General features: G+C 27.2%; 2 protein-coding genes across 2 annotated transcripts; one reads left to right on the top strand and one right to left on the bottom strand.

The window, feature by feature from the left end:
* The first annotated feature begins 503 nt into the window (after positions 1 to 503).
* Positions 504 to 5,990, top strand: LOC112679798 (DDB1- and CUL4-associated factor 8-like). Its single transcript, XM_025549721.1, has 12 exons — positions 504 to 717; positions 794 to 920; positions 3,296 to 3,431; positions 3,534 to 3,703; positions 3,760 to 3,944; positions 4,000 to 4,249; positions 4,333 to 4,583; positions 4,801 to 4,981; positions 5,042 to 5,243; positions 5,317 to 5,447; positions 5,521 to 5,643; positions 5,725 to 5,990. The coding sequence occupies exons 4-12, from the start codon at positions 3,536 to 3,538 to the stop codon at positions 5,815 to 5,817; spliced, it is 1,584 nt and encodes a 527-aa protein (XP_025405506.1). The 5' UTR covers positions 504 to 717; positions 794 to 920; positions 3,296 to 3,431; positions 3,534 to 3,535; the 3' UTR covers positions 5,818 to 5,990.
* An 82-nt stretch (positions 5,991 to 6,072) lies between these two features.
* Positions 6,073 to 8,576, bottom strand: LOC112679800 (transmembrane protein 147). Its single transcript, XM_025549723.1, has 4 exons — positions 8,310 to 8,576; positions 8,116 to 8,248; positions 7,769 to 7,990; positions 6,073 to 6,390 (listed from the first exon to the last, which is right to left on the bottom strand). The coding sequence occupies exons 1-4, from the start codon at positions 8,384 to 8,386 to the stop codon at positions 6,124 to 6,126; spliced, it is 699 nt and encodes a 232-aa protein (XP_025405508.1). The 5' UTR covers positions 8,387 to 8,576; the 3' UTR covers positions 6,073 to 6,123.
* Between the last annotated feature and the right edge of the window lie 7,518 nt (positions 8,577 to 16,094).

Below are 16,094 nucleotides of genomic sequence, written 5' to 3' on the forward strand. Positions count from 1 at the left end.
GTTTTATTCAATAATCAATAATATTATTGTTTATTTTAATTTATGTAACAAAATTTATCAAGGTATGTTATATGGTATATTTTATACACTTTAAGTAGTACATGTTTTTTGAATTAATAATCTATAAAACTATATTATTATATTACCCTATATTATTATCTATATTACTTTCTGAATTAATAAAAAATATAATTTGTAGGTAGGTATCTATATATTTAAAATAATATATTAATATATATGGTACATACATTATATGTTTGATGTTTAATATTTAATTTTTTTTTTTTAAAAGTACAAATTATTTTTATTAATTTTTCTATAACTATTATTATTTAATTTTACCATAACTATTATTTGGACTTATTCCTATTGCATTCTGTAAAATTAATATAATGTCTTGCCTGTTGAAAACATGGCGGCCGTTTAATCAGCTGGCATTCATAGTTTGCATTGGTTATCATACAGAGTACCTTATCTAGTATTATATAGAAGTCTGTGTATCATAATATTGATTAGTACTTAATAAAAAAATTGAGTTTAAAATCAAAGATTATACGGAGTTCCTTATTTTCTTATCTATAAAAGATGTACGTGCAATAGCGTCTGAGCTAAGTCTATAATTATTAAAAATTTAAAGTAAATCAGTGATCTTTCAAGGTAGTGACCATCGGAACAGAATACGTTTTTGAAAAAAAACCACTTGTTACATACTAATTAGTAATATAATAATATGATGAACAATTAAAATTAAAAGTATTTGTTTGGTGTTTTGTAATTATTTATAACTTTTCAGCTTTAGGAAAAATCATTCAATTCCTAATACTCATACTCGGACTTTTAATTTTAAAGAATTCAAAATCAACTCCGTCTTAATTGTAGTAACAACAAATAATTATTAACTGTAGTTACTTAATTGTCTTGTAAGTAGCATTATTAAACCAAATAATTAAATTTTTTATTATTAACTAAATATGTACAAAAAACCAGTGATGGGAAAGAATGTATTCTTTTGAACGCATTTATTTCCCATGAACTAGACATGAGCGCGTTCGATTTTCATGAAATTAACTTTAGTATAAACTTGTTTCTTATATTTTATAAACATGTACATCTTTGGTTTAATGTAATTATGTAAACATGTAATTATAATTATTAATTTGTTTTGCACTATACTCAATAAAATCATAGGTTTAGAACACCGGTTTAAAAATATATATATTTTAAAGGTATACAAAAAAAATTGAGTCATTAAAGTTGCTTAGAAAAATAGGGAGATTAAAATTCAATATCAAAAAGGAAATTTTTACTTAAGAATATATATTTAACTGAGCATGAGTATTTCTACCCAGTAAAATATGTTGAGACTTGGGGCGAATTGGCAATTATTTTCGACCCAGAAAATATGAAACAAACCGGCCCATGAACCGCAAATTATACTATTTTACCCTTCCCCATCCCAAAAAAATGTTTTATTTTGCATCAATTTCAAAATTTGTTTAGTTTCTAAATTAGTAAAATCTACAATAACTTTACTATAATTATAGCTATAATAGTTTTGGGTAAGTCACATGGTTAATCAGTTCCAACTTGAACTTGAAGTTTGATCTTAATGCATCTTTAATTATATATTTATTTTTTTAATAATTTTTATTTATTCTACAAAATAAAACTTTTTTTTGGTGGTTATATAATAATATAGAGCGGCCCAAATAAGGACCGGCCCAACGGGAAGATTCCCGATAGACCAATCTGCCCCTGGTTGAGATCATACTAATGAGTATTACTGAAAAATTATAAAATAACAAAACTAAAAAATAAAATTCTAATTGCATGACTATACATATTGACTGTTTTCAATTGGTATTAACACTGTGCATAATTTACTTTTATTTCGATATGATATTCTTGAACTAATTAATTTAGAAAATTAACTTGAACTTATTAATTTTAAATATTATAAACTAAAATTTGAACTAGTTCATATTTAATATCTGGAACCAGAACATGCACTAGCTAATTTTTAAAGAACTTTTCTATAACTGCAAATAATCAATATATTTGTATATTAAAAATACATATATTAAATAGTTATATTCAGGCGCGGACTGGCTAGGGTGCTGGAATGCTACAGCATCCCTTGTCCAAAAATATATTTTCCCTTATTAGTTTAAATGTGCCATAATTACTTCATCTAAAATTAATGTGAATTTTGAAGACGAATACCTACCTATTTCAGTTCTCTGATAAAGTTGTATGTAGATCTATTATTTATATAATAACTATAACAACTATAAAGAATACATTTAAAGTAGGTAACTTGTAAGGAAGTAAGTTAATCACTTTGAGCCGTTTTTTTATATATATTAAATTTACTTAATTAATTTATTATCAACACATTCTTCATAAGCAGCACTTGGCCATAATATTGTAAGTGGCAACAATTTATCATGATTTACTGACCCATTTAAATTGATAAGTTTTTCCTTTCAATTTCTGGGGGGCAACTGCCCTCTCTAGAGTCTAGACCTACAAAAATAGTTTTATTAACTGCTACTGCTTAATTATGTACCAAAATAAGAACATGGTTAAAATCATTTATCTCTGTAATTACAGAATTTAACAATATTATTTTGCTATGTCCAATACGAGGTTAATGTAATGGCCAGTAAAATAGTAAAAAACATCCCGAATAATACATAATCTACTAATCGTTATATTAAAAAATTCATAGAATGTATTATATTTATTAATATTATAGTTATTGTACTGGAAGTGAGAGTGAGCATACAAATGTATTACTGAAATTAATGTGAGTATTGCTCTTAGATAGCTGGTACCTATATATTTATATTTTTATTTAGTCATATATCTACTACCTTCATACATCGTAATGGCTAAAATCAAATTTATGGTATTTTTAAGGTAATCAAATATAATACTTGAATGTTTAATAACAGACTATCGATTAATTTTTATCTATTTTTACCATACAACTGTCGAACATTGTAATCTAATATTGTACAATTTTGTTTGAATGTTTGTAGTAATTTGTTAAGTTCCTATTTACGTTTTTTAACATATTTTCAATATTTTATTAAAACAAAAGAAAATATTTTATAAATAACCTATATGTTTTTAATTTGCCCTAAATTATTTTGTTATTTGCCTTTAAAATTATTTAGCATCCCGTGCCCTTTTTTACCAGTCCGTGCCTGTTTATATTCATATAGGATGTTAAATGTTCTATTTTATATGAAAACATTAGGTTTTAAATAAAAATATTTTTTTTTTTTAGGTTATTTTTTTACTTCCAACATTTACATTGAGTGTTAAACCACCATTACATCCATGACCCATTTTTTAACTTAATACATACATTTATTTGTATACACTTTCATCTCAATACAGAAAAGTATTTAGTATACATATTAGTAAGTATAAGAAATTATTTAATTTTAATATTAAAAAAAATTAATTTACAAAAAATGTATTTTTATTGTTTTATTTATTATGTTTATTAATAATGTTCATAGAAATGAGTAGAAGTGATTCTGAGTCTACAGATAGCGACAATAACAATGAAGAACCCTATTCTTATGATTATTACCTACAAAGGATAATGCCTAATGCTCAATATGGAGATAATGTGGATTTAGATGACAATAGTAGTTTAGACTTCGAAATTCTTGATGATCATAGTGATGTAAGGTTTTTGATCTTATTAATAAGTATTTTTTTTCTAACTTTATTAAAATTTAGAGTGAAGTGGAATTACTTAATTCATCTGATGAATCAGATAATCTGTCAGATACCTCATCTCATAGTTCAAGACATTCATCTTTATTAGCACCATTCATAAGGATTGGAGGTATAACAAACGAACAAACCAGTGTCAGTGTTGCAAAGCCAAATTCTTGGTGTATTCCTAAAGAATTATATAAAAGGTTTTTTTGTAAATATTTTATTTTTAAACATTTTAATAATAAAATAATTTTATAGAGAGATAGGCAATTATGATAGACGTGCAAAGTGGAGTAATAATTTTTATCAATCTGAAGTTGCGGTGCAAAAACTCAAGCTGAGTAAACAATTAATAGGCCATAAGGGTTGTGTAAATTCTCTTGATTTTAATAATGCTGGTGATGTAATAGCAAGTGGATCAGATGACTGTAATATATGCCTTTGGAATTGGTCTCAGGGAACTTGCATATCCAAATATAGAACTGCACATTTTAAAAATATTTTTCAAGTAAATTAATTTTTGATTTTCATGTTTGTATGTATACCTTTATACTCTAATAATTAATTTATCATTAATCATTATATCTTTAGACAAAATTTCTTACAACTCAAGGAGATGTTCATATTGTATCATCTGGACTGGATGGATTAATTATATTGTCTACTGCAATTAATTCTGATCGTTTTAGTAGTAAAATAATAGCACGCCATGATCGTCAATGTAATAAACTTGGATTGCATCCTGAAGTGCCTTATGTAATTCTCAGTTGTGGAGAAGATGGCGTTGTTAAGAATATTGACATTCGTGAATCGCTTCTTTTGGATAATATGAAAATTACAAAGTAAGGAATATTATTTAATATATTACGTTATTACTTTATATAATTTAAAAGTAGTATAATAAGAAATAAAAATATAATATCCCCCTACATTTGTAATTATTCATGTTTTGCTTATTGATTCCATAAAATTAGAATTAGTATACATAAAATTAATAATAGATAGTAAGTAATTACATTTAAATTGATGTTTCTTATAAATGTATTTTTATTTGATTAGTATACTACATATGAAAGATACTAATGGAGCCTTCATGAAGTTATTCAGTATTGACATAAACCCTATGAATCCATTTGAATTTATAATTAATGGTGATGATGAGTACGTCAGAATGTTTGACAAAAGAAAACTATCAAATGGACCAATAAAAATGTTCGAAGCTAGTTATCCACATGATAGAGTAGGTTGACATATTAAAAAATATTTTGATTGAATTTCTCAACAGTTCAATAATTTTCAGCAACCTGGTGAAGATAATAACTGTCATTCAATAACTTCAAGAGATTCTAATTATGAGCCAAATGTTACATCTGCTGTTTATAATTATTGTGGAACGGAAATTTTAGCTTCCTATAGTGAAGATGATATTTATCTATTTGATGTCAATGGTCCTCCTAGAAGCTATATACGCCGTTATAACGGTCATATAAATAAATCAACTTGTATATATTTTTATGAATGTTTTTTATTTAATACTCAAAAGTTTCTATAACTCATTGACATTTTTTTATTTAGTAAAATGTGTCAACTTTTATGGACCTAGAAGTGAGTATGTAGTATCTGGATCAGACTGTGGATGTTTATTTATATGGGATAAAAAAACAGAAGCTATAGTTCAAAGAAAACATGCAGATGCACGAGGAGCTGTACGTCAAAATATTTTTCTTTTTTAATTAATATTATGTAATATATATATAATTATCATATTTTGATTTTCAGGTTAATGTATTAGAGGGTCATCCGCACATGCCTACCCTAGCAACCAGTGGACTCGATAAGACTATTAAAATATGGGAACCATTAAGTAAAGGAAAGTTGCAAAATAAAAAAAAATTACAAAGGGTAAATTAATTTTTATTAAAAGTAATATTTGTATGTCATAACATGATATTTAGAGAAATCATTTCACTTGTTTGTTGATAGGCAATATTGAAAAATAGAATAGTAAACAGCGAACGTTTTAGATTAAGACTTACAGATTATAGATTGGAAAGAATGGTGAGATATGATTTCTAAACGTCTTCTACTCACCTTAAAACTCTGACTAATATAATATATAAATATATATATGTATTAATTTTTTTAATTTTTGTATATTTTGATGGTAAATTTCAGTTCCATAGACTCTTTGGTGAAACTGAGAATAATTTTCAATTTCCCAAATACTTTTAAATAATTGTACAATAGTTAAAAATATGCTGTACAAATTTTATTATTATTTGATGTATTATAAAAATGTTGGATTAATTACATAATATAATGTAATAAAACTATTAAGTATACAAATATTTTTATTTTGAAAACTTGTTTTTTTTTATCTTTTCAATACATTCCAATTAATGTTGAGAGTCTAGTATAGTATTTTAACATAACTAAACCAAGAACAATTGTATAAATTCCTTTAATGCCAATTACTGACCAAGGATCAATTAAAAGCCAAGCAGCAATAGAATCAATAACCACTGTACGGTATACAGACAGTAATAGAAGAATGGTGACAGCAGCAAATGGTGAAAAATTTGATTTTAATTTGGATAAATCATGTCTGGACCATAGCCAAACTAATGCAGCAGTCATTATATGATGCATCTATATAAAACAAAAATGATAAAAGCAATAAGTAACTTTTAAACAATATATTAGATGATACATATGTTTAAGGGACAATGAATAATTGTAATTAATTAATAATAACATTAATTTCAAAATCATTAAAATTTATTGACTGAATACATTTTTTACTATTCTCAAATTTGTTTGTCGTGATGATTTTTAACTTTCTTATTCTCTGCATTTCAACATCTGTGGTGACACATGAATACTGAATACTCACAATGGCAACTATTCACATTTAGTATATAGCAATAGATTAATATATATATTTTATACTTTTATTAATTTATAGAAAATTGAAAATTGAATATTTTTTACGGTTTAGTTTTAGAACTATTTATCCAATAATCTTGGGTTTTTTAAATTTATAGAGAACATAGTGGAACAGGTTATAGATACAAATTGATATAAGATATTTTTATTTATTTTTTTAATTAATTTGCTTTTTATAAGAAATAATTACAGCAACGCAAATATAAGATATTAGATGTGCTAGGTTTATCAATTATAGTTAAACCTTTTTATGCTGGTGCCTCTGTAAAACAGAACCCTAATTAAAACACATTTCAATAATCCCAATCAAAATAACTAGTAAAATTAACTTCTCTAAGACAACCTCTACGTAACGGAAACAGTCACATTTTAATGTAATAACCATTAATTATAATCTTTATATGACAGAAAATTAAATTATTTAAAAATAAATAACATCAAATGTTACACATGTATCTAAACTTCATTATTATCTTTTCCTTCAAATGAAAAAATTAGTATGAATTTTCCAGAAAATGTTTTGAACGAAATGAATGAAGTGTACCTCACAGTCGATATTTATATAGAAGATTTTTTACTTCTTATAATGAATTAGAAACTCATCAAACTTACGATTCAAAATGTAGATGATACCAACAAAACTAGCAAAGAACCACAAATATAGGATTTTAAAATCGTTATTTGGAACTTAGAAGGACTACAAAAAATGTTAATAACAATTTCAAATGCATAATTATTATAATTAACAAGAATGTGCTGTACATAATAATAAAAAAACAATCAAATGATAAAAAAAATTTTTTTTAATTATTAATAAAAGTTAACTTTTACTATGTATAAATTATAATTAAAAAAGGTTAACTTTAATTTTTGTTCATCCTCTATATAAAAGAAAACTCTTAATAATAGAAAAAATTTGTAATTTCGTTTTAAAAAGGTTTTACTGTATATTAAAATAAACTCGTAACTATTATCTTTTTTTTTTTTTTATACATAGACGTACAGGGATAATCAATATGTCATGAAGATTAAACTAATAATGAAAACAAAAACTTACATTAGTTAAAAATAAATTTCTTACCAAATTTATATTAGATTCTAGACACTTTTGAGTGTACTTCCAATCAAATTCAGTGCCTCTTGCTCCCACCCATAATAGAAGAAATCTTGTTAATAATATTTCAGCGCCCGCCCATCCAATACCAGCAGTCATTACTTTGGCATGTCCCTTACCTGGAATACTTTGTAGTATAAAGTAAATCCCAGCAATATCTGCTAAGTCAATGGAACTTTTGAAAAAATTCTAAAAATAATAAATCAAACAAGCCAATAAATCTAAAAGGTATAAATAGGTAGGCTATACATTACTCATATATAAACTATAATTAAATGAGACATTAGAAATAATAATGATTTGCATTAAGTTACCGATAAACTTATAGTGTTAATAGATGCTTCGTTGGCAGGAAAAAATGTTGCCAAGATCAACATTTTACACAGTTGTGTAAATGCGTAGATAATACCGCCTTGTATGCACTTCCAAAATGCTCCATATTCAGATCTGAAAATTTAAAAATGAAAATAACAGTTGCAACAAACCAAATACATTCAGGAACACTTACAAGTTCGCATACTTATATGTTAAATAATGAGGTACATATAATAAAGTGACACAGTTCCCGAAATGATACAAAGTCATTATCGACGAGGAATATAAATTCACAAATTAACACAATCAAATAATTGACACAACCCTCAGGCAGAATACGTTGTAGACCGTAAGATCGTGATGGAAATGTGGTGAAATTATAGATCGAAAATCACACATCATGTAGCATTTGTTGTGTAAAAATCTGATTATCACAAGTCCAATTATAATATGAATAATGAACACGTTATCGGCTTATCGCTAGCCGACATTGTTATCGTCCATGAAGTACAACGGGGAGGAGCGTCTAAACACAGGAATGCACTTTAAGCATTCTGCGCATGTGCATAATTTATTCGCCACTATCATAATGTTAAGGCGCGTCCAGACGAAGCAGCTTTTGCTGCGCGGTTTGGGTGTGAATGCATGAATACATTTTCAGCGGCTTTTTTTGATTTCCGATCGGCCTAGTAGGCGGTCTACATCAAAGGAAAGAGCCGCGCGTGTGTGGACGTATTTTCGGCAAAGCCGCGCGGCATCAGAACTTATTTTTTAAGTAGGTATTTAAATTATTTTTTAAGTAATTAGTAACAGAACAAACTTTTTTCACCGAGGTAAAACTGATTTTTGTAGTAATCTTCAGAAGACACAATTTTTATTCTATCAAAATGTCGATACTGAAGATTCTCTGTTTTTAATAATACAAAGATCAATAATGATTTTTCTAAAATCTTTAATTTCATGTTTTTTAAGATTCAAAAATATATATTACTTGCTGATCACGTGCACTTCGTTGCCTAATAAAAATGACACAACTTTATAGTATTATGAATAATATATTATTATTATTATTATTATAACTTTAAAACAAATCGGGAAATAAATGCCGCACCGTGTGGACGCGTATTTGCCACGCGGCACGGGGCCGACGGAGACCGCGCGGCTATGTCTTACGACAAAAGCTGCTCCGTCTGGACGCGCCTTTAGGCTGTTACATAGAGTTACTCTATGGGCTGTTATCAATATATCATATCAAATCACTATGATACGATAATAATATGAAATATGAATCAAACTATTCAAAATTTAACCACATACTTCCTACGTAAATAATATGTTGTCATTTTATTTTAGTTGTTAAATAATAATGTTCAGTTTCGTTATAATTTTTTTTTGTAGTAGCATATTATTGAGATGTTTAGTTTCAACTCTAGTGTAATGTACTATCTATACATTGTGTTTTTTTCATACGTATTTTATAGTTACTAAGTAACAGTATTGGACGTAATCGATTAATTCACGATTAAATTACGTAATCGATTACGATTACTTTATTAAATTACATTAATCATTAATCGTTTAATTATCTCTCAAAGTAATCAATAATCATGATTACATATTTGTAATCGTTAATCATTATCGCCTAATTTATCTCAAAAATGATTTTTTTTATAAGATATTACTTAAAATAGTATGAATTTCCAAAATATCAACGATATTAAGGTCTATTAATTTCATATACCTTATCTTATGCATGTTATAAGGTATTTTTCTATAGATATAACTTCATTATGTACCTCATATCTACTTTAATTCGGTAAACGTACAATAAAATATTATGAGTAGGTACCTATTTAGTTGGCTTTATTATTCCGTGTTCATTGCATTTCGTAATTTTTGGTTTGATCTCGTATAATACATATTATATCATATTGTACTCTACCTAAACTTAATAATATAATGAGTGGCAGTGAAGAATATTCTGTGTCTCAGAGCTCTAGCATGTCTTTATCTGTACTAATTCCGTCTCCTCCTCCATCTCCACAGTCAATTGATGGTAAATTTTTTATTAACCACTAGGCCAGTGGTTCATGTATATAAAACATATGTGTATACATTTCCATTCAACCCATTTTACTGTCCATCAAGTTAAAACAAATAACAGGTGAATTACGTATATCGGACTATAAATAATATAAAGTATACGTATGTATATCACATATATATCATATTGTAAATTCTACGAATATAATACATATATTTATAATTAAACCGCAGAGAAATTTAAACAGTAAGACAATACCTCTGCGTTATATTAATTTTCGTTATGTTGAATTTACTGTCTTATAAATGTTTACAAAACTTATAACAATGAATACGAAAATTTGACTACGTCAAAAAAAAGTACGTCTCTAATAACAATTATTTCTATGATTTCGGAATTAAGTTATACTTCGTTCACTAACTTGCCTTGATTGGCGAATAGGGACAAATAGACATGGCTATTTGGACGAGGCCGTTTGGACGTAAATAAAAAAAAATATATATATAAAAGTATATTTATAAAGCGGCCCTCACATGATCAATATCACTGACAATATTTTTGATACTGACAGTATAATGTATCATTCTACAGTATCATTCTTACAGCAAAAATACACTTTGTAATATTATGTTCTTTTTATTATAATCATTAAACTACTGAATTCATATATATCTTATGATTTATTTTAAATATATGTCAAAACTGAAAATATTTTACTTCTATTAAATAATCAAAGAGAGAATTGCAATAAAGAAAAATATATTAATGCATCAGAAAATACTATATATTATTATTATATAAATAATAAATAAATAAATAAATAATAAATTATATATATATTTATATTATTATATAAAATTAAAAAAGTAATTTTTATTTATTTTTTATTTCGACATAAAACGAACAGTGTATTTTAAAATCCCGCACGAATCCAAATCATGTGATTTTGATGTTTTATAAAAATAATATTACATAATAGTTGTCATAGGCAATCTCGAAAAATCAATTAACGTTTTTCTTAGTTACCACTGGAGACAGTTGTTGATACCTCGATAGTAGAATTATTCTTACATTTTCCGTCGATTTCGTTAATTTTGTCTTCCGTATTACGAATTTGTTTTGTAATTTATTCGTTTCAAATATACCAAGATTATATTTTATTGTTTTTATATTTAATTTGTTGTGGAAGATAAATTAAAAAACAATGAACAACATGGAAGCAATTTGTATTTGTGATATGGTCGGCCACCTGAAATTTAAGAAAATGATGTATACGAAGAAGAAATGTTCGCTGTGTGATCAGAGATGTCTTTTTAAAGTTTTGAAAATGGTTGAATGCATCGGTAAGGTAGACATATATGACTAAAAATAAGATTTTGGTACAAAAACAAAAGTTTCTAAAAAATATAATTCTATCATCAAAATCCTCATTCTATTTTTGGTGTACTCGCGGGATTAAGTATAAGTACTGTATTTTATCTAAAACTTGAATATTCCATGACAGCGTGCAATCGTGTGATGCACAAAAGGTGTTTTGAGGTGGCTAAAAGTCAGTTAGTATACGCACCATCCGGCGGTATAGTGGTGGACCAAAACATCAGTACCTTAGCCACTCTTGGCCATAGACGCCAAATACTCGGTGTTACTGCAGACACTGAAAAACAAAAGGCAGGAAACCGCGGTCCAGAGTTAAAGACTGAAGTGCTATGGCTGCGGAACACTAGAAATTCGGCGGTCTACAGGATGAAAGTAGAATTGAAAATCGGCGAAAAGTGTTACGTGGACTATTACAAGCTAGATGTCAAAAAGTTGTGTTGATGGCAGCGGTGATCGTATCGGAAAAGGAAAGAAGCTTATGGAAACAAAGTTTACAATAGTTATTTTACCTAAAGCATTAAGAAGTTGGATGATGTAAAATTAAATTGAACATATAAATACAACGAAATAGTATAGGGTTAGGTATTTCGAAGGCATAGGTAATCTCATGTTATTATTTGTTGAACGTATAATGTAATTATCATACAACACGATTGACTTGAAAATTATTCTATAAATTCAATAAATAATACAAAATTGCCTATGCCACAAAAATACCTATACTATTTCGATGTACTAATATGTTCGATTTTTTTTATATCATTCGAATTCTTAATGCACTAGGTAAAGTAACTATTATAAGCTTTGTTTCATAAGCTTATTTCCTTTTCTTATTTCACGCCAAGGATAGTTTAAAAAAAAATAAAGAATCCAATGGCACGTAGTGTTCCCAAATGGCCATCCACCCAAGAACCAAAGTACGTTTCAAGGCGCCAGTATCTGTGAATAAGAAAAATATATTGACTGTTTTTCAAGATGCACACATTTTGGTTTAACCTAAAGCTGCGTCTAAACAGGTCGACCGCGGTCATATGACTGTTGCCGTGCGATAAAATTGAAAGAAAATTTATAAAAAAAAAAGTAAAAAGGAAAAAGGAAAAAGTCGCAAAACAGCATTAGCAACCAAATGTATACATACGCTCCGCTTATATTTGTTACTATCATTTACTTTGTCTAAGTTGATGTTAAATTAAAAAGTGTTAAATAAAATATAAGTAATACCGTAATAAGTATTCTTGATAAAGTTATTAATCTAACTATAAAATCCTTACATCCTAATATTGTGTAACTGTGTTTAACTCACAACTCGGCACACTACACTGTTTGGTTTCAATAATTCATACTTGTACTTACTATTAAGATAATGTAATATACATAGATATTAGATAATATTGAATTATGTTTAAGATGTTTGTGAATTGTACTGTTAATACTCAATAAAACATTTAGTAAATATCCTTTGTGTAATAAATTTTGGTAAAGTCTGGTTTATGAAATGTTCAAATAGGTAATTGGGTAAATGTAGGTATAACTAAACATTATTAAAAGCTATCTCGACATATTAGATAGTTATTGCTGTTTTGATTTTTTTTTTCAAATGTATTTGGTATGTATAACGATTTATTTACTGAAATGATCGGAGCACAAAAAAAAATGTAAAATACCTACGTATGTAGTATGTTCAAATTTTTAATAGTTTGATTCAAAACTCATATGATTATAATAATATTACTATCGTATTATAGTGATTTGATATAATACATTGATAACAGCCTAACATTATGAAAGTGGTGAATAAATTACGCTCATGCGCAGAATGCTTAAGGTGCATTCCTGTTTTTAGACGAGCGCTTCCCCGCAGTAAGACATTTGGCTGCCTTATATAAGAACGTTATCATTGTTTTATAAATTCTTTACATTTGATGAATATAAATTATATTATGACCTAATATATATGGTAGGTAGGTAGTAGAGCAAATGAATAGTTGTAATGGAGACTGGAGTTATTAAATATAATTACTTTATTACATATTAATTAATAGAAAAATGTAGTTATTTTTTTACAAGAATGGAATTAAAGGTCTAATGGAACTAAAGGTCTCCATAATATTGTTTTTATCGAAAATTCATTAATTTATATTATAAAATAAAATACGAAAATGTGTGATAATAACAATACATTAAAATATTATTACGCAAGATAATGCAATTTAATAGTACATCAAATTAAATTAACACATTTTGATACGGCCAACGGGGGGGGTCACCCCTACCACCCTCCCCCTTGGATCCGATCCTGGTTTTATAAAAGAAATAAAAAATTATGCGATCAATCAAACGTGTTTGTCAGTGCATTTTTTAACTAGTTAACTAGGCGACACAAATGTCGCCTAGTGATTATATTCTGTCGACAATATTTTGAAAGATTGGACGAAATAATGCGAAACAAACGTGTAATACTATAATCGTACTATGATATTACATTGACTATTTTGAGAAAAACATTTTTGTCGCCCAGTGAAAATTCCTTATAAAATGCACTGGTGTTTTTGGTAATTAGTTGATTTTGTGCCGTTCCATTAATTTATAAACGGCGCTTTGTATAGGCAGTTTTAATACACACATGTCTTGGTACTAACACATCGTATTCAACAAGTAAGCGATAAGATTTTTCACAAGAGGACACCAAAACCTGGTATGTGTTACTTACAATCAAACAAATTAAAAAAGTAAATAAAAATAAAAATTTTAAAGTAACATGTGTTTTACTTTTTTTGTTTATTTATTTATTATTATTATAATTTTTTTTTTTTTTTTTTAAGAAAAAGACAATCTGTACGCAATTTTTTTATACAATAAACAATTGGAATACATGCTGCATGATCGATCACTCCTGATAATCTTACCATGTGTTTTACTTTCATGAATCATATAAATAATAAATTGTGCATTGTGTGATTTTTCTAATCGCTGTAGTAGTGGTGGATCATTCTAATTGCTGAGCACTTTTAAGATTTTTTGCTGTATTTTCTTCAATTTAATCACTTGACTTCCGTTATTTTTAAACATTAAGTTATTCATTTTTATCAAACTGAAATATGATATGCTATGCCTTGCAACTCCTTTTTTCCATTTGGTTTCTTTTTACTGTGATGTGCATTACTTTGTATGCTTGAAGGATATTTCACAGTTTAATACTATACGAACCAAGGTAGCGGTTATCATGAATATCATAATGTTACGAGGCACGAGATTAGAAGAAGAACTAGATTATTGTCATTATTAAATTTATGAATGGTTCTATTTTATATAACCAATTAAGAATTATTTTTTTGTATTTTTGCTTGTTTTAATTTCACTCATATTATTCAACTTATCATAGTGTTCATAACTAAAAAGTCAAAAATATTTATAATGTTTATACATGGTTATCCTCTATTTTTCTACAATGCTTTTTATAGTATATAAGTTACTATTCTAATTTTAAATAGGTTTATCCATGTGAATACTTCATATCAGATATTACGATTCAAGTTGAATAATAATCACATAACTTATGTAGCCTTCTCTGAGAAAATACTTTTAGATAAATTTTACTTCATCACATTTATTTTATTCTGGTTTACTTTTAAACTTGTAAACCTATAATTTTAACGAAAATTATCACATTAGTATCGGCGTCATAGTCTATTTAAAATTATGTATTTTCAAAATATATAATATTGTTATGATACGTCATAAGTCGTTGATAGTCCAATGGTTGTAACTTATAACGTTATGTTCTTTGTACGTCATAATCGTATAATCCGATAATATTTTTTGCAATTGTTGCGATCAATTAATGTGACCATTTTTCTATCATCTATTACGAGGCTCATACACAGTTAATAACATTTATCAATATTTGTATCGTTAAATGTTTCAAAAAATGTTTACATTTTTGTGACACATAAACGATCAATAATATCTACTAATAAATTGCTAAATTAAATGTTATTAATTTAGAAAACAATCAACACTCCTATAGTTAATATTTTTTTATTGAACAGAATAGAACGAAATTATGAAAATATAATATTCTTTTCATATATTATAATATTATATATTTCAAAAATTTCTAAAAAATCATAAAAACATCGAAATATTTGCTAAAATATGAAATATGCTATTAAAATTGTAAAATAATAAGCCCATAAAATAGAAAAATGTGACTGATGACTGAAGTAAAATTGTAAGTTGTAAATAAAACAAAATTGTTAACTCGGAGGGGGCCCGGACGAGTGTGAATGCCTGATCCGAGTCAACCCGGACGTGTCACGAACCAAGCTCGGACCCGGCCCGGACCAGTGAGAATCGACCTTTACTGTGCGCCCAGTGCTCGACTTGTGGGGGGACTCAGGGGGATGGAGTACCACAACTAATTTTCAGAAATTTTAGCGCCCCCTACTATTATTACGATATAATCATAACGCTCAGCCAGTTTGGGGACGTTCTTTTGTTTAAAGTAAATAGAGTCCCCCTTCTTTAATTTTGCCAAGTCGAGCATTGTGTGCACCT

This window comes from Sipha flava, unplaced genomic scaffold (genome assembly GCF_003268045.1).
Source record: "Sipha flava isolate LNK unplaced genomic scaffold, YSA_version1 168_pilon_pilon, whole genome shotgun sequence".
Taxonomy (NCBI): Eukaryota; Metazoa; Arthropoda; class Insecta; order Hemiptera; family Aphididae; genus Sipha; species Sipha flava.

Bases quoted from the DNA above. Each gene is read 5' to 3' on its own strand.
- LOC112679798 (XM_025549721.1), top strand. From the start codon at position 3,536: ATGAGTAGAAGTGATTCTGAGTCTACAGATAGCGACAATAACAATGAA. The intron at 4,250-4,332 runs GTAAATTAATTT...TTATATCTTTAG, and splicing joins ATTTTAAAAATATTTTTCAA to ACAAAATTTCTTACAACTCA. The intron at 5,644-5,724 runs GTAAATTAATTT...GTTTGTTGATAG, and splicing joins ATAAAAAAAAATTACAAAGG to GCAATATTGAAAAATAGAAT.
- LOC112679800 (XM_025549723.1), bottom strand. From the start codon at position 8,386: ATGACTTTGTATCATTTCGGGAACTGTGTCACTTTATTATATGTACCT. The intron at 8,249-8,309 runs GTAAGTGTTCCT...TTAAATTTTCAG, and splicing joins ACATATAAGTATGCGAACTT to ATCTGAATATGGAGCATTTT. The intron at 7,991-8,115 runs GTAACTTAATGC...TATTATTTTTAG, and splicing joins TTAACACTATAAGTTTATCG to AATTTTTTCAAAAGTTCCAT.